Source organism: Lepisma saccharinum, chromosome 10, assembly GCF_977018435.1.
Source record: "Lepisma saccharinum chromosome 10, izLepSacc3.1, whole genome shotgun sequence".
Classification (NCBI taxonomy): Eukaryota; Metazoa; Arthropoda; class Insecta; order Zygentoma; family Lepismatidae; genus Lepisma; species Lepisma saccharinum.
In genome coordinates, this window is record NC_139238.1 from 86,180,826 (window position 1) to 86,207,869 (window position 27,044).

Consider the following 27,044-nt stretch of genomic DNA (forward strand, 5'->3'; position numbering starts at 1 on the left):
TTTTTCCAGACATGTTTGTCGTCATGATTTTTGCTTTTGAACCTCATGTTTTTCAATTAAATATGGAGGCACGTTAATTATTATGAATATTAATATACACAGTTATTAGCTGAAAATATACCAAGTGATTAAAATAATGCTATTCAATGAAAAAATAAATAACTATTGTACTTCCCCATTTTCACTAAGTCATTACAATTAAGGTGGTATAAAAAAATCAATAAAAAAATGTGGCATATATCAAAGCTTTACAATGTAACCTGTATACGTACAACCTCAATTAGCCTATATCAATACAAATGAGAAACAACAGAAAATTAGTTCATGTACCTTTAGAAAATATGCATTAAGTTTAATGATTATATTTTTTAATTTATTGAAAATAGTACATATTACGGAAATTCAGAACTTGAATGGGGCCAGTGACCAACCATACACCTAAAAAAATATATATACGCGGGCCATTCTTTGGAATCAAATATCTCCATTATTTGAGTTTTCCACATGATGGAACCAATTTTATATTACGAAAAACATCGAAATCTGTCTATTAAAAGGTAACAATTCCGAATGTTTTATGATTTTTTTTTCAAATTTTCCTAGCAGGAAGACTAATTATCATAGAATTTTGGCAATCATTGTGAAACAAAATTTGAACCTTCCTTAAAATAATGAGCACTATTTGAATTCGAAAAAGTTATTTATGTTGAAAAAAAAACTTCAAAATGACCTTACTCAATCATACACGCTTCCCACGGACAAGGTATTCTCCGGTTGACAAGCAACAGTAAGTATCGTAAACTAGTGGGAATGAATGTAGAAATAAATCGGAACCTTAGTAGAGTGCATTCAGGGTCTTTATTTTAATTCTAAGACAACCAAACCTGACATTCCTAACCTAACCACAAAAGCATATATTGAAAAAATCTTGAGTAATCGCTAAAACTCTGCAGTATGTGTGAACAGACATAAATCGAAATCGAACCATGTAAAAGTTGCATTTGTAGCATGATGAAATCGTAATAAAACAAAAGGAACTTGGGCTCATTTTCACCACTTTTCAGCATAATTTCATTCTACACGCAAACAATACGTAAAATTACTATACGCATCAAACCAACATTCCTAACCTAACCAGCGTACGTTTAATTCCTCTATTTCGCACCAGTTTTTAAAAAATACATTCGTTCTACATGCACAAAACACGTGCATATTCGAATAATGACGTCACTGATACTGCATAAAATCACTAATTTCTCGGGTGTAACACATCTGCAATGTAAAAACTATGACAACGAGCAAATGAACTAGTTGATCAGGTTGCTTCTGAACGGGTTGCAAACGAAGGACTCAAATTCACAGAACGGGTTCACGGGGGGAACGAAGTAGTGAGTCCCTTTGTTTTTACTCGGCGTCCGCACCCATCCAGAGCTTTATTGCAGATCCAAAACCAATGAACTGTCCGAACAACAACCTGCTCCGCTTCACGTATTAAAGGGAAAGGGTTCCGAACGGGTGTGTTCTTGAAGAAAGGAAATTTCCTCACCACACACAAAGCTAAAGCAACATTTTTTCCGCAAGAAATTCTGAGGATGGCTGGTACGTAGGTTTTGTCTTGAGTAGCTTGTTCTCTAAGGAAATATCTCACGCCTCTCCAAATTCCGGTCTTGAACACGTTCACAAGAACGAGTTGCACAATGAACGGATCCAAGAACCTAGATCCGAGAATGAATAAATATAGAATCGAAATGCGAAGGAACCATAATTTTGTACGTAACAGACTAGAAGTCATAATGAGGAGAGAAACAAGTTTCTGAACTGAATCTTTTGGGGAGACTGGAATCACAAGAACCGAACTCAGAAGTGGAAATGAACCGTTCGTTCATTTTGTAACTGGTTCTCCTGCAACTCCAAAATGCACGTAAATTCCAGAAAATATGCCAAATTCCCTGACTATTCCCTGACCAACCAAATTCCCTGACTTTTCCCTGTTTTCCAGGTTTTCCAGTCGCGTAGCAACCCTGATTGATGTAATATAGCAACTTAACTGTGAAAAGAAGCAGTCTGTTTTAATTTTATTTCAGATAAAAAAAATTTGATCACATTTTTTCTTTAAAATTAAAATTATGAATCCCAAATATTATCAGGTAATTCAAATTTATCATTGTTTTCACAAAGTCTTTTGATGTTTTCTGTTACATTAAATTTTAAAGATGGTGGCTTACAAACTCCATACTGGATCTATGTTACCATTTTCATTATTTAATTTATTCCAGTGTTCTTCTGCAATGAACGAAGCTTCCCAGACATTCAACTCTATGTTTCCCGTCAATCTTTTTAAAACCCTTCTCTTTTTAATCAAATGCTTCTCTTCGATGATGTGAGCTGACAAACCTGTTCTTGGGTTTAGATTTATAATGTCCAAATAGTGTTTGTGCCATCTTATTGAACATGAACAACTTATATTATATATTCCTGTGGTTTCCACATCTGGTAGTGTTTCTCATTTTGAATTCATTAAATGTACATTCCAAACTTCTTTGTGATCTAAAAACAATTTTGAAATTAAAACTTCTAAAAATTTTGGCAATTTTATGTGAGAATCCCTTGTGAAAAGGGATGCACATAAATTTCTTTTCAACAGAACTTGAACTTGCGAAGGTTGTCCTTGAATACTTTGGATTTGAGGTAACCCCAAAGGAAAAAAAGTCAAGAGCTGCCAAATCGGGTGAACGGGCAAGCTACGGAATATCGCCCAATGTGCTGATGAGACGACCATGAAATGCGAGTTTAAGCACATCCATACACTCTGGCAGTATGGCTAGTTGCACCATCTTACTGGAAGAGTGTTTCTTCATCTGGGTCATAGTCATCAAGGACAGGTAGAAAAAAGGTTACCAATATGTCAGCATAACGTCCAGCGTTTACAGTCAGCGTATTACCGCTGCTCAAGGTCACGCCCCTCACTCTCATAACCCCCAACCATGCCCACCAGCCATTCCTGAAATCTTACCGTTTCACTGCCTCTCGCAACGTCATGGACGGATTTACTCTGAGACTCCGACAATGTGTGCAGTGCAAAACCAAGGATGCCATCTTACCGACACCATATTTAAAAAAATGAACATATTTTTAAGGTTCACTAGCAATTTCAACTAGTGTACAGTACATTCATGTCCAAAAATTAACTAATATTTGCTTTCTCTATTTTTTGTGAATTTTTTAAATCTTCCTCTTTGACTGCCTCACCCTATATTTGAGAATTAGAGTATTTGCCGGTGTATAGGATTCACTCCCTTTTTCATACACATTTTTCGAGGAAAAAGCTTTATCACTGAATTTATACGTAATTTACAGTATTTCAAATATAGTAATATTTAGGTCTACTTTCAACAAATAATTTACCTAATGTAAGTAGGAAAGAATAAATTTTAATCTCCTTTGTGACTAAGAAAGAAAGAAATGGTCTAACTTAGAACAGAGATAATTTCCAGAAATGAAGGTAATCGAAAACTGAGTATTGGCATATAAGACACACCCTGTTTTTCAGATCTATTTCTAAAGGAAAAATGTGTTTTATATGCCTGCAAATATGGTACATCAGAATACTAAATTACATGTTATAACAAAATTAAGTTTTAACACAAAACTAGTGCAAAATGAAAAGAAACTTCAAAATTTTGCATTACATCGTGGACAATTAGACCCTGCAAAAGTGTTGCACGGCGTGGACCATGAGTTAGTGAAAGAACAAAATTCCGGAAAAGTATTGACCGGTATTAGTAAATAAATGTCAACCGATACTTTGATACTGATAACACTGGTATTGGCTGATACTGATACATTAGCATCAGTATTGGCTCAGCCCTAATATAAAGTCAAGGAAATAAAACAAACACCACAGCAGGAACATTACTGTACACACTGTAGTTACCGACTCTACCCTTTCTACACAAAGGCACTCTCTAGCGCTACACTACCATTTCTTCTATTTAGAATACATGTACTACATAACCACCTTTCTTTTTCTTCTTTCTGAATTTGTCTTTAATTAAAACATTCTCGTTTGTTAGTTTGCTTTTTTTAGGACAAGCCTCATCATGGGTTGAAGGAATGGTTCTAGGTTTGCGCTTGCATCGAGGGAAGGAACACTTTCTAGTCTCCCCTGCAACGAAGGGAAAATAGAAAAAATTGTGCAAAAGCAGGTATTGGATATGCGTAGGGTGACCATAATATTTTGACCCAAAAATGGGACATCCCAAGGAGATCAGTTTACTGTCCCCCTCCTCCCTCCTGAAGAATCATAAAATTGTTATTATTTATTAAAGGATGTATCACATAAAAGATACATCATAAACAGTAAATGAAATATCATCCATCATAAACAGTAAATGAAATATCATCTCCCATTTTCAAAAGGTATTAATTATGATCTCGGTATGACTTACATAGCGTTTCTCATCCTTTCTGAGTAATGCCAGAAGTATTTAGCAGAAGAACCAATCTTCTTGAGAGAAGCTTTATTCTTTATCAACTGCTTAATCTCCCCAAAAAACTTACCCCACATTTCAGACACACAACTCTAGATTTGTTTTTTAAGTTTGTGTCAAGATGCAGGAAATTCAAATTCTTGTTGCAATTCTGTAAAGGAACTGTATGCTTATTCACTGCTCTCCAAATAACGGAACACACACAAAACATTTTTTTTATCATGAAAAATGTCTCTGAAATTTAGACTTAGTTTTCAAGGTTACTACATAGACTTTTATAAAACGGGACAAATAGTGGCTTTTTAAATATATGGATGGGACAACCGGGACTGTCCTGGTCCAAACGGGATGTATGGTCACCCTAGATACGTGGGATGTTTCAAAACATGGTAACCTCCATCCTAAGTTGTACCAAACGACGGAAGCCCCCTGATCTTTGCATTCATTAAGTTTACAACGTCCACTGGCAGGGTGTCTACAATTTCATAAATAATAATAATAATAATAAAAAACAAATTCCCTGACCTTTCCAGGGTTTCCATACCAAGTCATGTGGGCAATTAATCTATTTAAACATATGTGTAGTCCCGCACTGTGTACATGCGGTCTAAGGCATCATGCTTTGGGCTCCGGCTATGGGATGTGTGTAGATTCGAGTCTCCTGGGGGAAGCATAACAACTTTTCTCCTGAGAGGTCCAGTCCCGATTACTCTTCCTGTGCATCAAGTGGATTTAAAAACTTATTAATTAATTCACTCATTCAAACTTAACAGCTTGTACTGGTGAATTGCTGAGTGCTGGTCGAGAACAATTTGTACTGGTGGGGCATGCTGGTCCGGATGTATTTGCATTAGTTGGCTGCTGGTCTACAACTGCAGTGTGTCCCAAAATAAAGTTTACACTCTTTGAACATTAATAACAGGGAAACTATTAAGATAACTTGACTGGACTTTTGTATTTGAAGCAGCAATGTCTACTTTGAATGTGTGCGAGTGCGTGCACATTAGTTTGTTTTGCATGTATAGGCTAATCGAGACTGGACCTACAGTTTATAAAGTTGGATCCAAACCACTATGTACTTCCACCGGGTATTGAACTCTGAATCCCTTGGTTACAAGGCAACGATGCTCCTCCTTTGCCATCAGGTTGGATTTGGTAGATCTTAGTGTACATTTTTAAGTGTTTTTGGAACAAGTAAAAATCATATGGATACAGAGGTTTGTTTCTATTACTACAATCCTAGGAGAAAACCCTTACAAGTAATTTCTTAACCAAATATTCATAAACATTTGAGTTTGACTATACATAATTGCTCTATAGCTAGCAAACCATAGTATTATGCTAAAATAATAACAATAATAAAAAATGCAAGCAGGCACAACCATATGCGGTCCCATCATCATTATCTAACGCTACGAAGCACAAACTAAATGAACTCACGCACAAACACAGTGTAACACACACACACACACACTCTAAAAAAAGCCATTAGAAGCAAAGGAGAAATATCGTACCTTCATTATCAACCAGTGGTGGGTCCTGGTTGTTCCTGGCTGAAGAAATACAGAGAAAGAAACTGTCAAAATCTATTTAATCTAACCAGAAATTACGGAGTTAAAATCTTATGGGCAAGTACGTATTTATTTTCACAACTGTACATGTAATTTTAAAACAAAATATTCCCTGAAAGATCTTTCATTGTTTTAATTGTGCACTCTGCTATTTAACTTTGGAATTGATAAGATACAAAATTATGTGAAAACAAGCAGTTTGATTGTCAATGGTTCAGACATACTATCTTCAAGTAAAATTTTAAATCTGTGACAGTGGAATCCAAATTTAACATTTTTTCACATTATAGTCTCCCTAATCTCAACTCAGCAATGTGGTTCGCATATTTTACAATTGTCATTTTATGAGTTTGGGATGAACAGTAACAGTCTTTAAAGATGTTGTTTATTTATTTCCTATGTGATTCATTATCATATAGGGATCAGACAGATTGTTCAGTACTGGTTGATATCGACATATTGGTAAAATTGCCAATACTTTTACCCATCTGATTTTTCTAACTTAATGCAAAATGCTGAAATCTTGTTATTATTTTTATAAATACGAGGGTTGCTGGAAAAGTTTCTGCAAACTACCACCAACAGTGGTGCTAGTGTTTCGCTATTATAAAAATCGGAAGAATATACCTTTTTTATGTTTAAATTATCTTTGATTGTTTGTTTAAGCCTATTCATTTATTTTTCACAGCAGTTTGAAGTAGTAGTCTCGTGTGAGAAATGAAAATTTCTCGTGAACTTTCGAGCAATGATTTTTTATGATTTCAAATGTAGTTTAACACCGAAACAATGCATTGAGCAACTTAATTTGGTTGGGGATGAAGCACCATCAAATAGGACTGTGTACAATTGATTTTCCAAATTCCAGCATGGTCGCACATTTCTCGGTGATGAATTTCATGAAGGTCGTCCATCCACGTCTGTTGTTGCCAGTAATGTTGATGCTGTGCGTGAAATGATTGAGAGAGATCGGCATTTGACATACCGTGAGCTTCAGGCATCCTTGAACATTCACATGACAGCAATACATACGATTTTGCATGGTCATCTGAACGTACGAAAACTTTCAAGCCATTGGGTTCCACACACCTTGATTGAAGCTCAAAAACTGGCTCGTGTAAATTGGTGTAAAGAAATGTTCAAAAATTTCAACCGAGGCAAGTCAAATTTGGTGTACTACATCGTTACAGGGGTCAAAACTTGGATCTATTCATACAAACCAGAAACTAAACAGCAATCCACTGTTTGGGTGTTTCAAAGTGGGCCGAAAAAGTTGTTCGTTCGAGGAGTGCTGCCAAGCAAATTATTGCTCGTTTCTTCGCTTATACCGGACATGTGCGAACAATAGCTTTTGAAGATTGAAGGACTGTATATGCTGAGTGGTATACAACAATTTGTTTGCCAGAGGTCATCAATGAATTGCGTAAAACAAACCAAAATCGTCACACTATTCTCCACCACAACAACGTCAGTTCTCACTCAGCACACCAAACCGTTGATTTTTTGTCCAGTAAAAATGTTGAATTAATGACTCATTGTCCGTACTCACCTGATTTATCACCTAATGACTTCTTTTTGTTCCCACACATGAAAAATAAGATGCAAGGTGAGCGATTTGTGTCGCCTGTAGCAGATGTTGACGCATTCTGAACAGCGGTTTCTCAGATATCAGCTTCAGAGTGGAAAAAATGCTTTCAAAATTGGTTTGAGCGTATGCAAAAGTGTATCGATCTTAAGGGTGAATACTTTGAAAAACAATAAAGGCATTCCCAGAATTTTACATGTCTTTTTTCATATTGATTGCAGAAACTTTTCCAGCAGTCCTAGTATAAAGGTCTACCCCTTACTGATGTGAATGTCTAAATATCCAGATTATTTTTCAAAACAAAGCCTACTGCATTAAGCCCATTGCATACACAAAATCATCCAGGATCTTAAAAGCCAGGTTTACAATTTTATATCTGATCAGTAGCATATTTGTTATTAACTTTGGTACTTTTATTCACATGGGCAAAAATTCCAGATCAGTACATCCTTAATGGGCAGGGTATTCATAAAAGAATGGTTGGGTTCCGTAAGTGAATAACAGGGTTCTTCACTACCTTCCACTGGTGTAAGCTGAATCATTAGGAGAGGCAGCTGTCCAAGTTTTGGATGCCTTGCTGACAATTCATTTATGCTCACTGCAGGGCCAGTTTCCAGACTGACCACTTGGCAGAAGGCATTCTGTGTGCTCCAATTCAAGGTGTCCAAATCTTGTCACACTGCAGCTATGTACCTGATTTCAGAAGGATGCACTACTGAGAATTAAGTTTCACAATTCTTTGTGGGAAATTAAGAAATGCACTAACACCAGATATGCTTCATCAGATATGGCAGGAATTTGATTACTGTATGCATCTGTGCAGTGTAACCAAGAGTGAATATGCTGAAAGACTATATGAACACATCTCAAACTTGGACAACAGGTCTTCCTAACGATTCAGTTTACACCTATAAAACCCCACCATTCTTTATGAAAACCCTTCATTAACTTGTGTTTAAGAACTTCGGTAAATTCAATATTTGACCTGAAGAAAGCAATGTGTGATGATGTGTGTCAAAGAAGTGCGATAGCAATACAAACTGTGCATCAAGAAAGTGAAATAAAACTGCAGAAACACAAATAGTAAAAAATAACAGCACCCTCCCTTCATCACCCCTCCCCCTCTGATAAAGAACAAACAGGAAAAGAGGGATAGTGAGACACACAGTAAATCTGATTAACACTCTACTAAAAAGTAACCATCTTTTGGTAGGCACAGTCAATTGAAATTACCAACTGAAAACTATGTGTAAAATTGTCACTTCAACACACTATTCAAAAGGTTCCAGGTTCATGCTATAATGTACACTTTTCCATCAATAAAGTTACTAATACATACAGTGGAACACAGATTTTACATTTGCCAGTTTAACGTTTTCCCTCATTATACATTCAATATTCATGGTCCCTACAGAGCAAAATGCTATAAAAGGTTCCTCGGTTTTACATTTTCCCACATTTTAAGTTCTTTCAGCTTGGTCCCCTGAAAAACGTACAATCGAGGTTCTACTGTATTTTGATGTGGTGTTTAGATTATCTGCTGCTTCTTGTGGAGTATTTTCATAAACATCTAAAGAACGATAAAAGTGTTTTCTAGATGTCCAAATATGTTCGATTGTTCTGAAAAAACTGAAAGTCCCAGTTTCACTTGAACACCCTTCATAATTTAGTTTCAGGGCTCAAAGTGTATTATAGCATTTTGTAGGTTTGGTGCATATTACTCACAATTCCAGAATATAAAATGACGTTAAAAAATTTAACGTTAAAAACTGTACTTACATATGCGAGTATGTTGTTCCTATTTTTCTATCTTTAGAACTATGTTTCAGAGATTAACTATCCCCTTCTTCAGGTTCGAATGAAAAAACTAGGTAGTTAGCATAGTACCATGTCGAAATGTAATAAAAGGATTGTGGACAATATACGTCTGGGTGAGGACGTAATATTTTAAATGTATCCACACCAACCCTTGTCCACAATCCTTTTATTACATTTCGATGTGGTACTATGCTAAGTACCTAGTTTTTTCATACGAACTTGAAGAAGGGGATAGTTAATCTCCGAAACGTAGTTCTAAAGAAAGGAAAATAGGAACAACATACTCGCATACGTAAGTACAGTTTTTAACGTCATTTTTATATAAAGTGTATTATGAAGGTTCCACACTTTACCGAAAGAACATTACATTTCTAGCCAAGTAATAAAGTCTACATTGAAAATAACGTGATAGTAAACATGACAAACAAAATCGTTCCTTACAATTGCATTATGTCTACTTCTTTCTTGGAAGTACCTTTATAAATGTACTGATTAGTGGGCAAACATCTTGACTGCAAGTGATTGCAATCTGAATAAATTTTGTGACACCGAAACAATAAGTTTATTACACCCTTTTCTTTTGTTAAAAAATTGATTTTTAAGTCCACTTTAAGCACTGCTAGGCTAATTGGGACTGGACCTACAGTTTAAAGTGGGATCTGAACCACATGTGCTTCCACCGGGTATCAAACCTGGGACCCGAACAACGTTACCGCTACGCCATCACGGAGGCCCTTTCATTGTAAAAATATCAAAACATATTACTACATTATTGACACTATCTTCACCTTATGCCCGTAAAAAAATAATAATGAATGACATACCTGGATTGGTTATTAAATGGTGCTAGTATGTTCTTATTACTATTTTATTGTGGTTAGTATGACAATGTGGACAACTGCCATGATTATTGTAAAGCTCATGTGCATAGAATGCAATAGGTTATAGGTTACTGTTAATTAAGCAAGTAGCATTGTATTAGATACAATTTTTAAGATAGACAATGGGACTGCATATGACTGATAATATTATAAAATAAATAAAGGTTTAAAATGTTACTGTAGTGTAATTAACAAAATTGGAACTTATTCTTCTTCTTTTATTTTCTGACCTATTCAACTGTTAGTCGATTATAGTCATCTTTCTGAGTTTTTTGCAAAATATATTTAGTTCACTATGCACTTATTTTTCACAAGAAAGAAAACATATTTTTATATATATATCTATAAAAAGCTGAAGTCCTATATAAAATAATAAAGAATATTTTGACTCATTTACAAACTATGGCAATTTACAGATACACTGATGTCATTATCAGCTAATAACAATAGAGTAATGCATTATACAGTTCCATCCCTTCATCCAATCACATTCCAGTGAATCATGCAGCATGCCACAAATTGAAACATTTTTTTATATTCATTTTTTTAAAAAAATGGAGGCCCAAGTTCACTGTTTCATTTAAATTTCATCATGGTACACAGACATGTTTTACATGGTTTCATTTCCACTTATGTCTGTTGACAAATACTTTCGAGTTTTAGCGATTACATAATGCATGTTTACTTGATAATTGTTTTTCACTTCCGTATACTCCTACATGGTCTTCTCTTGCAACCAGCCATTTGTTTACTGTTGTCTTGGTTATGGACTGCTGCTGCCATCTAGGTCATGTGAGATGGGTGAAGGGATTTTGTAATTAGGTTAGACAAGTCAGGTTTGGGGTTCTTAGTATTCAAATAACATATCTACATGCTTTCATGGTTAGGTTAGGCAGGCAGGTTTAGGGCTCTTAGCATTACAAATAATTTCCCTAAATGTTTTGAACATCTCATCATGTTGGTGCTAGTCTCAAGCAGGACACCCCTCCCAGCCTCATGTCAGCAGTAGTCTGAGGAATGTCTTGTCGATGGAAAGTGGGGATATTTGTGTTAAGGTACCTTTGACATCATCTTTTTGCTGATAAATAGGACTTTACGGAACTGCAAACAGTGCTAATTACTTTTAGAAAGCTTCAAGTTTACTTTCACAATCATTTCCACTATTCTGTGATACTTTCTCTTCCTTCTATGAATGAAATATGTATTATCGATGGGAAGTGTGTACGCTTGTGTCAGGTACCTTTTACATCTTGTTTTTCGCCTATAAATTGACTAACTAACTAACTAACTAAACTAACTCTCTAGCCTTCTTAAACCCGAAGGTTCATGGCTGCAGCAACACAGGCCTTCCATCTGTCCCTATCTTGAGCAAGATCTATATACTTATAGTGCCTATAAATTGCACTTTCCAAATTCTAAACAGTGGTAATTACTTTCACCAAGGCTCAAATTTATTGTAACAATCATTTCTACAATTCTGCATTACTTCGTCTACCTCCTATGAAAGATTGTAAAAAATATTAAAAAATCGCAACCGTTACCAAATTTCGAATGAAAGTTTTTTAGTTCTGAATGGTTACGTTTATCTCGCACCATGGCCGTGTGGTTTAAGGCATCATATTTCTGCTCTGGCTATGGCATGTGCGCAGGTTTGAGTCTCCTGGGGGAAGCTAACAACTTTTCTCCTGAGATTTCAGCCTGCAGTGAGGCTGGCAGTCAGTAGGTCATGGGCTGTTGCGCCACAGGTTAAAAGAATGGTTACATTATAATTCTGTGTCTAACATTTGGAATCGTTGAAGACAGTTTTAAAATTCCTGAAATGAACAGGTACGAATGAACTTCTTTGAACTCATGATCCTAAATAACTTAAGATGGTCAAGTGACATGAAATAACTAAAGCACAAGGCATTACTAACAAAATACAATAATTACAACTACTTGATACCAACAACACATAATTTCTTAGCACTGCTCAAGGACACCCACCTGTACCTTCCTTCATTAGCACAGAATTGCCGAGAGTCATCTTACGAGAGGACGATGCAGTAGTCGACCGGATACTTGAGTACAGGACGCAAGCCAACCACAGAATCAATCCGATGATGCTCTGCTTATCCAAGCCTGGTCCAGATGATCCCTTCCCATCATCAATATGAATGATGCCAGATATTCCTGGATTGCAAGTTTTGTCTGGGGAACAGATGCAGAAAAAATTGAGATTATGTCATTAAAGTACAGAGGAGATTGCACAGTATCCAAAGTAACACCATTAAGCCTTGTTTCCATGATTATGAAAAACTAAATATGCTGACCAAGGCAGTAATTTATTTTATTAAAAACATAAACTAACGTAACGTTTCAACCTTCTAGCAAGGTCTTCTTCAGACTCTGTATCAAGTACAAAAGTAACCAGATACAACAAAAGGGCATTATATATACACAAACATTACTCCCTCCAGACTATTTAGAAAGTTGTTTGGAACTTTCTAGCAGATGACTTTCAATTGCCAACTTTACTTTCATCTAAAAGGCTAAACACAATTACTTCCATATAGAATGTGGTTGGACTTTTAATCTCACGCTCTTTTCCCTTCATTTTTCTTCCTTCTCCTCTCCTCTTTCTCTCTTGTGCTTTCCACTCTTTCCAACATCTTCTTCCATTCTTTGTTTAACTTCAGTCCCCCATTCCAGTTCATTGTGTCTTCTTCACCTTTCTTCTCTATTTCCTTGGCTTCCTTCCATTTTCTCACTAGCATTCTCTTCTCCCTTCCTATCTGCTTAGCCCCATCCCACTCTATGTCCTGTCCTGTTTCTCTCGTGTGTTTAAATATTGCATTTCTCTCTCTCTTAAGTCGTACATCATCCCTATGTTGTTTTAACCTGTCTTTCAGCCTTTTTTTCGTTTCTCCTATGTACACACTCTGACATTCTTTACATTTCACTTCGTAGATAATCCCTTGCTCTTCCTCTTCTCTGTTTTCCTTTTTCTTGTTAGCATTCCTCGCTATTCCTAAGATGGGAGGGAGGGAGAAGAAGATGTTGGACAGAGTGGAAAGGACAAGAGAGAAAGAGGAGAGGAGAAGGAAAAAAAATGAAGGGAAAAAAGCATGAGATTAAAAGTCCAACCACATTCTATATGGAAGTAATTGTGTTTAGCCTTTTAGGTGAAAGTAAAGTTGGCAAGTGAAAGTCATCTGCTAGAAAGTTCCAAACAACTTTCTAAATAGTCTGGAGGGAGTAATCTTTGTGTATATATAATGCCCTTTTGTTGTATCTGGTTACTTTTGTACTTGATACAGAGTCTGAAGAAGACCTTGCTAGAAGGTTGAAACGTTACGTTAGTTTATGTTTTTAATAAAATATATTACTGCCTTGGTCAGCATATTTAGTTTTTCAGTATCCAAAGGTGTAAACTATTCAATGGGTCAAAATTGATGAAGTAACTGACCAAATTGAAAAAATAAATGCATAAAAAAGCTAACCAAATAGTGATCAATTAAATTAGCATTGTATTTTAGAAGGAAAGTGGAAACAGCACATCACATATGCAATGATGCCAACCCTAGCATAATGGTAACATCTAGCATAATCTGCAAATGGGCATCCCTGGGAGACAGATTAATTTAATTCAAAGGACTACATTTTGAGGATATTTTTTTAATCCAGAGATCTTATCTGTTGGACATATTTCAAATAAAAGGTAGTGTACCCACCCAGGGATATGCCATATTCCATCCCCCCCTCTTACAATATTTAGCTCACAAGGAACATTTTATTGAAGTAAATCTGTAGAAAGTTGAAGTCATAAATAAAACAAGTGAGCCACCATTCCTACAGTGCACTTGTCATTGTAGCCAGGGTGGGGACAGCCTATATAGAAGTGACCCTCTGTTGCTGCATTTACCTACCAAGAAACTTGTGGTCAAACAACCAATTAGGTCTACTGCTTGGCAAGAAGCTGCAACATTAAAATACATCCCTCCTCCCCAAAGTAGCCAGCAGGGAAACAGGACTGTCCAAATAACCATTCTGCGCTGTGAATGGACACCGGTTGATACGGCGACTCCACTGTAGTCGTAGAATTTTCCAAAACTTTTTTTAAATCACTTATATGTTGAACTTATTCCATAAGTTAAACTTCTTCTTCTTCCATTAGCATCACAACCCTTTGTGGGTTTTAGCTTTCTCAGACAAATCATTCCAATCTTTCCTCTTCTTTGCCATTTCTTTCCAATTTCTAACTTTGAGAATCTTTAAATATTCGCATACATCTTCAATCCATCTCATCCTAGGTCTTCCAATTGGTCGCCTTCCCATAGGTTTCCATTCTAGTATACGTTTTATAGTTCTCATGTTATCCATTCTTTGTATGTGGCCTAACCACTTAATTCTTTGACTTTTGATATATCGTATAATGTCTGCACCATTGATTAATTTTTCTAGTTCCACATTATTTCTTATTCTCCATACATCATATTCTATCTGTACCGGGCCAAAGATCTTCCTTAAAATTTGTCTCTCAAATATACTTAATTTGTTTCTATCCTTCTGTGTTAGGGTCCAGGTTTCAGCAGCATATGTAACCACTGGTCTTATCATAGTAAGATATATCTTCATTTTTGTATTTCGTTTCAGAAGTTTCGATTTTAGCAGGGATACATTTGCATAATAGGCCTTATTACCTTTCTTTATTCTTTCGTCTATTTCAGATTCTATTTTATTGTATTAAGTGTAGATCCAAGGTATGTAAAGTTACTAACACATTCAAAAGAGTAATTATTTATTAATATTGATCTGTTATTATTCATGTTTGTTCTATTAATATTCATGTATTTAGTTTTCTTTTCATTGACTTGGAGTCCTACTCTTGCAGCTTCCTCTACTAGACTTATAAACGTTTCTGAAAGAGCTTTCTTAGTTCTTGCTACAATAGCTACATCGTCAGCATATGCTGTGACTTGTTTTAGTCTAGTACTGATGTCTCCTCTCACATCTAATTTTTTAATCACCGAGTCCAAAACTAAATTAAATAATGTTGCTGAAAGAGGATCTCCTTGGCAGACTCCTGTCATGACATCGAAAAAGTCCGATCTTGCATTTTCAATTTTAACTGAGGCTCTAGTGTTTTGAATTGTCATTCGGATTAATCTTACTAATTTATTTGGTATTCCAATTTCTTGTAACCTTTGTAATATTGTTGGTCTATATATTGAGTCGAAGGCTTGTTTGAAATCAATAAACAAAACATGCAAATCTATATCATATTCATAGCATTTCTCGAATATCAAATGCATCATCAGGATGTTATCTGTAGTACTTCTGTTATTCCTAAATCCACTTTGATACTCTCCTATAATATCTTGGGCATAATCAGTTAGTTATTGCTGCAAGTATTTTATATAGGTTATTTAGTAGTGATATGCCTCTATAATTTTCACAGACTGTTTTATCTCCTTTTTTAAGTATAGGGCACACTAGTGCTATGTTCCAATCATTTGGCATTTGCTCTCGATTCCATATATTAATTATAAGTTTATGTATTCTACGATACATTTCTTTTCCAGCTGCTTGTATAAGTTCACTGTTCATATTGTCATTTCCTGGTGCTTTCATTTTCTTAAAGTTTTTAATTACTGTCTCCACTTCTTTGTATGTTGGTGCATCAACTAATATGTTTTCATTATCCTGCTGATTCATCGTATTCCAGTAGGGCACTTCTAAATCCTGGTTGTGCTGAACTCCCTGGAAGTGTTCTTTCCATCTATTCATTATTTCTGCTTGTTCAGTTAGGATTTGACCATCTTTGGATTTTAAGTTTCTAGTTCTTGGTTTATACTGTTGTGTTATAACTTTCTGGGTTCGATAGAATTTTCTATATTCTTTTTTGGTGTTTAGTTCTTGTAACATTTCTATTTGTGTTTTTACTGCTTGGCGTTTCTTTTCTCTACACATTTTCTTAGCACGCTTTTTCAGATTTTCATATTTTTCTCTATTTGATCTTGTAGTTCTATTAAGACAACTATTTCTAGCTTCATTTTTTGCTTTAACAGCCTTTTTACATTCTTCATCATACCAATCTTCATTTTTTTCATATGCTTTGGTTCCTAAAACCTGATTAGCAGTACTATCTATGATGTTTCTTAAATTATCCCACTCGACTTCTACATCATCATCTTCTCCTGCTTCATTGAGTTTTGTTTGTATTTCTTGTCTGTATGTATTTTGTATAGAAGATTTTTTTAATTTTTCTATGTTCCATTTCTTAGTTTTCTTGTATATTCCATCATTAACCATGCTAATTCTTTGTCTTATTTTAGTTCTAACAAGATAGTGATCCGTATCACAACTAGGTCCTATATATGTTTTGACATCAATTATTAATGTAGCTCTCCTCTTATTGATCAGTACATGATCAATTTGATTACATCGTTGTTCACCGGGTATTTTCCAAGTCCCTTAGTGGATTTTTTTATGCTTAAATCTGGTGCTACTGATATCAAGGTTTTGTAATTGCTTCAGGAAGTTGAAGAGGAAGGACGTGTTTTCTAGCCGCTCCGTTCTAAGCTCGTGGTAAACAATGGGGATTTCGACCGAGACCTGGCGTTGCCGGATTGGAATGTTCGTGGTGAAATCAGGCCTGAAATGTCAGGTGCCTGCGGAATGTAGCTCTGAATCGAAGCAATGTTATTGTGCATATGGTTTAGTGATTTTAGTGCTACTAGTGATAGGTGGTGTGGAACAAAATCCTGGGCCCAGTGAGGGAATGGGAGAGATCAAAGCAATGCTGCAAGAACTCAAGGCTTCGAACGACTCCTTAGTTTCCGAAGTTCGGCAATTCGGCACCTCACTCAAAACCCTCGTCACTAGAGTGGACGTTCTGCAGAGAGATGTTGGCTCCCTTACGAAACGTGTGGAGGAACTGTCTCAACAAAATAACTGGCTGGAACAAAGACTGGACGACCAAGAAGACAGAAGCCGACGCGATAACTTGGTGTTATACGGTGTTGAAGAAGGGGACTCGGGAGAAGACTGGAGCCAGACGGAGACGAAAGTGCGAACAATAATTAAGGACAAATTAAACATCGATCTGCAAGAGGATTCCATCCAGAGAGCGCATCGGATCAACACAAACAGTAACCGAGGTCCTCGTCCCATCGTCTGTCGCTTTTTGCGATACAAGGAAAAAGAAAAAGTTATTGGATGCCGCAACAAACTGAAGGGAACGAAGATATTTCTGGACCAAGACTTCTGTTATTCCACTCGCAAAGAACGCCAAGGATTACTCGAGCATATGCACCGAGCCCGGAACGCTGGTCACCGTGCGTACATTAGTTATCGCCATCTTGTGGTCGACAACATAAGATATTCCCTGCGCGATCTGCAAGCTGACCCTGGCAACCCTTCTGATGCCCAAAGTGTTGGTCCCCGCCTGGAGCAAAGTGAAAGCGGAGGTCAAGAACCCTCACCCCTCGTTCGTCCAGGAAATCTAGGAATGCAGGATGGAAGGGGGAGCAAGTGGGCAAGAGGTAGCGGTCTCCGAGCTCTTTGAGGACGTCAAGGTAGCCACGCCCAGCGCAACTTGTCAGGTAAGAAGTTTATTTCACCTGTTCGTGTCCCTGCTCTTGTGGAGACGTCAATCAATCTTGCTAGAACTGACCTTTCCAAAACTCTGTGCGACAATGAAAAAAACATAATTAGCATGAACATAATTTATCAGAATCTGAGAGGAGTTCGATCAAAAACCAAACAGTTCTTTTTAAGTGTATTGAGTAACAATTACGACGTGGTCTTGTGCACAGAAACGTGGCTAAATTCTTCAGTTTCAGATTCCGAACTACTCGACGATAGATATAGCGTGTTCAGGTCAGATCGCAACACGTTAGAAACTGGCAAAACACTAGGTGGCGGTGTCCTCATCGCCATAAAGAGAAAATTTAATCCTGTAATGGTCGATGCTCTTTTACACGAACAAAGCATTGGCAGTTTAATTACAAAGTTTAAAACAGAATCTGGTCGCGATTGTTACATGTGTGTAGTGTATATTCAACCTGCATCTCCCGTGGACGTATACGAGAACTTCTTTAGTCATATAACTGCACATTACCCTCTGGGTAGCCCGTTGGTCATTGCCGGTGATTTCAACATCCCTGAAATTAAAAATTCCAACACGGAGTTGCTCACGTTAGGCGCACAATGTCGCGAACTGAAATATTTCCTTGATTTCAACGACCTCAAAAGCAAAAATTCCATCCAGAACGCCAATAGTAGAACTCTCGACCTAGTCTTAACAAATATTGAAAATACTAAAATATTTCGCCAAGAGCCTCTGGTAAGCGAAGATAAACACCATCCGGCTCTAGGAATAACTTTAACACAAACCATGCCTAAACAAAGAGCTTTAAATCCAAACATCCAACGATATAATTTCAAGAAAGCAGATTTCATTAATTTGTATCGGAAACTCGAATTAGCTGACTGGGACCAAATAAAAGAATGCGAAGACGTAGATATTGCCGTTGATAAATTTTATGAAATAATCGAAAGCATTTTTAATGAATGTGTTCCACGCTCTTGCTCCTCTGTAAAAAAATCTTACCCATGTTGGTTCACGCGGGAAATTATTAAAAATCTGAAAGCAAAATCACGTCACCACAAAAAATGGAAACAAAGAATGGGAAATGTAACACATCACGAAATTAAGTATAAAACTTTAAGAACGAAATTAAAATGGGAGATCAGTAAAGCTTACCAAAACTATATTGAAACTTCAGAAATCAATCTTGCTCACGATACTAACCAGTTTTGGTCCTTCATTAAAAATCAAAGAAAAAATCCACCCGTGCAGCCAACTAAGTATAATGATAAAACCATTGACGATAATGAAAATATCCAAGATCTCTTTGCAAAGTATTTTGAATCCGTATATTCCAAAGAACCATCTATCTACAAAGATCCGCATCCTAATGTAAGCATGAACTCACTTCCTAGTATCTTAAATATCTCTGAAATATCACTAAATGAAATTGAGGAAGCCATTAAAAAACTGAAACCTAAAAAATCCGCCGGCCCTGATTCAATCCCCCCTTATGTAATTAAAGGATGTTCGGAAATTCTTAAGTACCCTCTTCACACCCTTTTCAATTTGGCTGTCAGAACTTCGAGATTTCCAGCAATATGGAAAACAACAGAAATCTGTCCGATTCCCAAAGCCGCTGATAAGGCTGACATATGTAACTATAGGCCTATTGCAAAATTGTCAGTACCAGCAAAACTCTTCAAGCAGATAATATACAAACATATATATTTTCATATTAAACCCATTCTTTCCCCCAAACAGCACGGATTTGTCCAAAAACGCTCAACCGTAACCAATCTTGTCGAACTGACAAGCTACATTGCACCCAGTATAGCTAATAAAGGGCAAGTTGACGTTTTATATACAGACTTTTCAAAGGCATTTGATACAGTTCACCACGATATATTAATACAGAAATTTGCCAACAATAGCCTTTCTCCTCCACTTATTACCCTTCTTTCTTCCTATCTGCAGAACCGCCGACAATATGTCGTGTATCAAGGCTGCAGATCAACCGAATACGTGGCCAGTTCGGGAGTCCCACAGGGGTCGAACCTAGGTCCCTTGTTATATTTAATTTTTATAAACGATTTGCCAGAACTACTCACAAAATGTGAGACATTAATCTTTGCTGATGATGTTAAAATATACAAAAATATCGAAAACGCTGATGACTGTACAATATTACATGAAGAGCTGAATAACTTGCTTCAGTGGTGTGAAATTAATAAAGTCAGCCTAAACCTAAAGAAATGTAAACTTGTATCATTCACCCACAACAGACACCCTATTCAACATTCATACACTATTTCTAATGTGTTAGTACAAAGTGAGAATATAGTTACCGACCTAGGGGTCACTTTTGACTAAAAGTTAACATTCCAATCACATATTGCCCGCATTTTAAGCGAAGCTCACAGAAATTTGGGATTTATAATGAGAATGGGTCATCAATTTAGAAAAAAGGAAACATTTCTCTTGCTATATTATACGCTCGTCAGATCTAAACTCGAATATGCTTCTCTTGTTTGGAACTCGCAATTCAAGAAAGATATCGAAAAATTAGAAAAGCTTCAAAATAAATTTCTCAGATATCTACTATTTAAACTTGATGGTACATATCCAAAACTCACTCCTAGCAACATATTACGCGAAATCTTTAATATTCCGTCACTCGACGAAAGGAGGCAAACAAGTCAAATAACTTTTCTCTCCAAGCTTATCAATGGTAAAATAGATTCTTTTAATCTGTTGTCGAATTTAAATTTTTATGTGCCAAACTGTATGTTAAGGCCCAGAACTGATCTCTTTCAAATCCCCCTTGGAAGAACCAAAATGACCGAAGCTGAACCCATGAGGAGAATGTGCAAGTTATTTAATTCAGTTTCTAAGAATAATCCAAGCGTAGACCTATTTAAATGTAATTGTAACATAAGATCTAATCGCTGAATTTCTGTATGTTTTGTTTTGTTTTGTTCATTTAATTTTGGTTTTCACTCAGCTTGTAAGGTTATATCCAACAGTTTAGCTTCATTTATTATTGTATTGTCTCTGTGTTCGCTTTGCTTCTATAATCTAATAATTAATTTCTTCTCACAATTGTTTTTAAATGTAAAATGTATATTGCGTCATTCATATTTCTTGTTAATTTTCTTAGTTATGTTCTTGTTTATGTAATGGTGTCATCCCATATTGAACACTGTAATTGGGCATGCGCCTGTTGTGTTTCAATTAAATAAATAAATAAATAAATAAATAAATTGTGCTAGTTGTATCTGCCTTTCTCCATTGTCACTTGTTTCTTTGTGTAGGGAAAATCTGCCTGATACTCCACTGCTGCTGGATTCATTACCTATTCTTGCATTAAAATCCCCCAGTAGAATTAATGCATCATGTTTTGGTACTCTGTCACATACATCTGACAGTTCACTATAGAAATGTTCAATATCTTCTTTGTTTGTGTCTTCAGTTGGTGCATATATACATATAAAGGTCATATTGTTGAATTTCCCTTTTATTCTTCATTTACATATTCGGTCATTTATTGGTTCAAATCCGAGTATACATTTCCTCGCATTTCCAGTAACTAAAAAACCTGTGCCATTCCTTCCTTTAATTGTTGGATGCCCACTATACATAAGAGAGAATTCTTTCTTTTTGATCCATCCATCCCCATTCCATCTTATCTCTTGTAATGCTGTTATTTGCATGTTATATTTTATTAATTCATCTGCAATTTCATTCATTTTGCCTGGTTGGAGCATGGTACAGACATTCCAGGTTGCCACATTAAAATCCACATTCCTTAGCCTTTTACATTGCGTGGGTCGTCTCTTATAGATCCGTCCGGCTTTGCTTGTCTGAGAGTTCGTAGCGGGAGGTTGTTTTACGGGGTAAGGGTGCTGGCCTTACGCCCAACCCCCAACCTGGAGGACCAGGGATTTGTATTCGAGGTTCCTACCCCTAGGAAGACTGGCTTCACCATGCCTAAGGGCTCTTCCTACCCCTTGGTTTTCTGTCAGGGTTTTCCTTCCCTTAGCCTTTAGAGATCCCTCTCTTACCTGCAAGGCAGCAGAGGCAGTGCTTATTTAATGGCGGCACTTACTCGCCATGTCTCAGTGTCATCGCTGGATTTTTGTGGTTTTTAAATGAGAGTTATCCTGCCAGAAATAACTCTCTCCACATCCTGTTGACACTGACGCTCTTTGTCCGCAACTGCTTATTTGTCGCAGCTAGCCTACATATCTGTAGGCCGTTCTCCTATCCGCAACCTGGGGATGCGCTCGGCAGCTTAGAGCTCTGCTCCTGGGAATGTTGCCCAGTACCGAGCATAAGTTAAACAATTGTAATTAATTTAATGAGGGAAATTCCCAATATTGTTTAACTACAGGAAAGTAAGTTAACAACTCCAAAATAGATGCATAAATTGAACTTAGAACTATAGTCTCCGAAAATATTAATAATAAATTAATAACAAAATAATTACATAATAATAATAATAATAATATATCCTAGTACAATTTAGTTGCATTTAACAAAATTAAAGAGTTTAATCAGCACTTCTTCTGACTGGGAGATTGACAATGTTGCATGTGAGTAAAGAATTTAGGGCTGCTTGAATGTAAAATCATAAGCTTCTATTTATAGAATATATCTACACCAAGATATACAAGTTATTTGTGATTCACTACACAACTCTTCCACCCCCAAAAAGAACATTACCTTACAGTATTCAGTATGCGCCTGATGAAACTACAGATAGGTGATGAAATTAATCACTATAATAATAATAAAAAAATACGCATTCACAATCAAAGAACCGAGCGGAAAAATGAATAATGAACTGATCTGAATAGATTACCTCTCTCCGCGTACCCACAAAATGAATGTCTTTAGATACAATGTATTAAATTAGAGTGCATACACAGAAACAAAATCATCTTACAAAAACTGACGATAAAAATTACAAATCAGGTCAATATACCTTGGCAAATCAATCACCTGGACAGACAGAAATTCCTCATATCTCTAGAAAAGCTGCCACAGCACCACCATCCATTTACGCTACGTATGTTCCTGCACAGAATTACAGAACAAAAATAGGCCAACCTGCAGGGTAAAAAAAAGTGCTCCCTGTGTTTTGCACCATGCCATTAAGGCATATAGAGAGTGTGCTCCACACTTTCTTGATCACGGCAGAAGGTGGGGGTGATGTGATCAGCACCATGCCCCTGGCTGCTTTTACCTCCCAGAGTTTCCTCCAGGTATCCACTTTATACGATTCTGGGTGGGTGCCGGAGCCACGTGAACATGTGGAAAAATCCTGGTTCTTCCCTGCTGTGGATCGAACCCAGGTCTCTCACATGGTAGCCAGATGCCTTAACAACTGAGCTACCATGGCTCAACTTCCAGGGAAGGAGGTGCATAATCTTTCCCCCATGTCCTTAAGAATCACCAGCAGGGTAATATGGTGTGGGACAACTCTAGACCCCAGCAAAAAGAATTCACTTCCTTTCCAGTTATATGGAATCAAAGGAGATCTCATAGCTGTAAATTTCCTATTTCTGTGGCATCTTTCACTGCATATTCTAAAAAGTGGTGAAATTCATGAGAAACACTAAATTTAAGTAATTTCATGAATTTCTATCCATTAAAAAAATGTGTTTGGCACATCAGTCAATCAATTTCTGGCCACAATCTGCATTTTTTGATATCATGAATGCAATATTTCCTCTCTCTACTCTAGCACAGCCTTATAAAATGATGTCCAACAGTTCTGTACATCTTATTAGTCTCAATGTGCAGGTAACCATTAAAAAAACTTCTATCACTGCACAGGTAAAGCACAAGTTTTAAGACATCTTTAGGGACAGTATATAAGTATTGTTTGTAGTTGAATACATAGAAACTCTTTTGTTATGCTCCCAAATCATCATTCATTCATATGTAAGAGCAGACTATGGAGTTTTATGGCAACCAGAAGTTGCTAATTCCATTGATGTTGAACTGATAGGGTAAAGGTAAAGTTCCCCATGCACTTTGCACCATGCCATGAGACATATGAGGGGTTCAGAACACAAGTAGCGTAACTCCATTGAAGACAGTTTTGAGAAAAAAGCACATTTAGAAAACTTAGTACTATGTTTAGATGTTGGAGCACAAACATAGTGGTGCTTCTATGAGCAAGAATTTGCAACTTAGAAGATACTTACTTCTAGCACTGAAATGTTGATACTTCACAGTTCTAAGTTATACATGTAACCTCATTTCAACGGAAAGTGAAGTTATGTCACTTGTGCTCTGAACCCCTTATATGTAGGGGGATGTGAGGCAGGGTCCAATCATTCTTAGATCTTGGGCGATTTGGAGATGATGTGATGAGCACCATGCTCTGACTACCTTTATAGCCCCTCCAACCCATTTATTTGAGGTTTGCTTTATGTGGGGACAAGGTGGGAATCGAACCCAGGCCTTCCACGTGACAGTCAGGCACCCTACTGATCAGACTACCATGGCTCCGGTTGAACTGATAGGCAAACAAAAAACACTCTGCAGAAAGAAATTAAAAATGAAATTCACAGGAACCTGTTTTTATTCAATATAAAAATATTATGTAAATACTTACTGGGAGAGTTGTTCAGAGCAGACCAGGTAAGGTAAATGGCATACAGACTGACAACAGCTGACTGAAGCAGACCAGAATTAGGCTGAGCCTCCTGCACTTGGGGCAGGATGGAGACTGCACTTATGATCACGCAAAGAATCAAGTTGAAGGATATGTAGAACTTATGTAGAGCACAGTCATCTGGCTGCAAGTGAGAGTACATACATTATGAATCCAGTGTTCTAATTATTTCTACGTGTAACATTTAACATACAACTTTGTCAACATAGAATTTTTATACAGCAAATATTATTTGTAACAGACAAGTGATAATTAGATCAGACACTGATTTTAACATTAAACTGCTGCATTCAATAACAGAGCAGGTCTATCAGACCCAGAATGGTAATACTCAATTTTTATTTTTGGAGATCAATTTAGGAACTTGAAGAATTTTTTATAATAATGTTTTTACATTTTTCATTACTGATTTTACCCAAATACACACTATAACGAACCACCAGTTTCGAACTAAAACACCCCAATTTTTAGCATTCAGGACAGTTGGTTTTGATCAAAATCACTTCCATGTGGCAGTAATTAACACATCATATCTTGAAAACTACACATGATACTCAGTTATGTCTTTTCGTTCATTAGTATGCCATTGAATGTATGGCATACTCGAAATACAAAACAATATATCCATTACTACTATTATAACAAGCACAGATTGAAAAAGTCCTTTGTTGCGCCTCATAATATTATGGCAATAATACCATTCTCCTAAACCACTGCTTTTCTTTTTGAAAACTTTAATTTATATGTGTTATAATGAATAAAACACAACACTTTAAGCAATGTGCAACATTAAGGGTCTGGGAGAGGGGAGGGGAGTGGGGGCAAAGGCCTAATTTTTTAAATTTGCCCCAACCTGTGGCAGCAAACAATGCACTATTTCTTGAAAACTACACACGATATTTTGGTTCTGTTTAATTTTATCATTAGCATACCTCTAAACCTAAAGGTATTACATAGTAAAAATAACAGAACAATATGTACATTGTTGCTATTGAAATACTGGAAATTGTTTCCAGGTGAGTTAAAGACCAAAAAGAATCCACAACTGTGCAAGGGGTAGAGGTAAAACTGAGGAAACTTCACAGTTATTTTAATTATGTTTTATCATCATGTTTGTCAAAGGCAAGTGAAAAAGGTGTGCAGGGTCAAATTAGGTTTTGTGAAACAGTAAAAACAGATAGATGCTACGAAGTGTAAGAGGAAAAATTCATATTAAAAGTTGCAGAGGCAAGACTTACCAAAGTGTAGTACACATACAGAAGTGCAACTCCAGTGATGGCTACTGCATACTGCGCAAATGTTGAAACTAAAAGAGCAACATACCTATAAAGAAGGGGAGGAAAAGTTAAAAAGCAGAAAAACACATAGTTATTGTAAAACTGCCTTGCTCACATTCTTTGCTGAACTTAGTAGCAACCCCATTAGTAATTGAAATTGTTCTCTCTCTCTCACCGACACACAAACACCTTACCTTACACATACATGGTTCCATCAAGTAATATTATTTTCCTGTAGTTTACGGTTATTACAAGCATAAGAAAACAGTTTTTCGTTGTGACGTTTCAGGAGAACACACGCTCCCTTCATCAGACATTTATTTTCATTTTGACTAAAGATACAGTTATAACAATGGTTAGCAATTTTTTAAACAAAAATAATCCCTTATATAATGGATGTTGTCAATGTTACATTGTTGTAATAGCAACTTAACTGTGAAAAGAAGCAGTCTGCTTTATTTTTATTTCAGATAAAAAAAATGATCACATTATTTTTTATTTAAAATTATGAATCCCAAATATCATCAGGTAATTCAAAGTCATCATTGTTTTCACAAAGTCTCTTGATGTTTTCTGTTATATTAAATTTTAAAGTTGATTGGCTGATTGGCTTACTCCAGTTGTGAAAAAGAAAACTCCACACTGGATCTATGTTACCATTTTCATTATTTAATTTATTCCAGTGTTCTTCTGCAATGAACGAAGCTTCCAAGACATTCAACTCTATGTTTCCCGTCAATCTTTTTAAAACCCTTCTCTTTTTATTCATTTTATTCAAATGCTTCTCTTCGATGATGTGAGCTGACAAACCTGTTCTTGGGTTTAGCTTTATAATGTAGAAATCATGTTCATGTCATCTTATTGCCATTTTCCTTGGTTTGTTCTACATAATCCTTTGAACATGAACAACTTATATTATATATTCCTGTGGTTTCCACATAGAGTTTTTCTCACTTTGAATTCATTAAATGTACATTGCAAACTTCTTGGTGACCTAAAAACAATTTTGAAATTAAATCTGCTAAAAATAAATGTCTGATTAAGGGAGCGTGTGTTCTGAAACGTCACAACGAAAAACTGTTTTCTTATGCTTGTAATAACCGTAAACTACAGGAAAATAATTTATCTACAGTTTAACTTCTAATAACATTTTTTTCTCAATGA

At 36.3% G+C, this 27,044-nt stretch overlaps 1 protein-coding gene across 2 annotated transcripts in view; it reads right to left on the minus strand.

Moving 5' to 3' along the window:
- Positions 1–27,044, minus strand: part of Serinc (serine incorporator TMS1) — a 50,897-nt gene that overhangs the window by 6,460 nt on the left and 17,393 nt on the right. Inside the window, exons 5-8 of one of the 2 annotated variants that reach the window (XM_083130077.1) lie at positions 25,842–25,926; positions 24,544–24,727; positions 12,329–12,532; positions 6,005–6,043 (exon numbers count right to left, since the gene is read on the minus strand). In XM_083130077.1, the coding sequence (XP_082986203.1) occupies positions 6,005–6,043; positions 12,329–12,532; positions 24,544–24,727; positions 25,842–25,926 (512 nt within the window). The remainder of the gene's footprint in view (positions 1–6,004; positions 6,044–12,328; positions 12,533–24,543; positions 24,728–25,841; positions 25,927–27,044) is intronic. The other variant, XM_083130078.1, reaches the window with a different exon arrangement.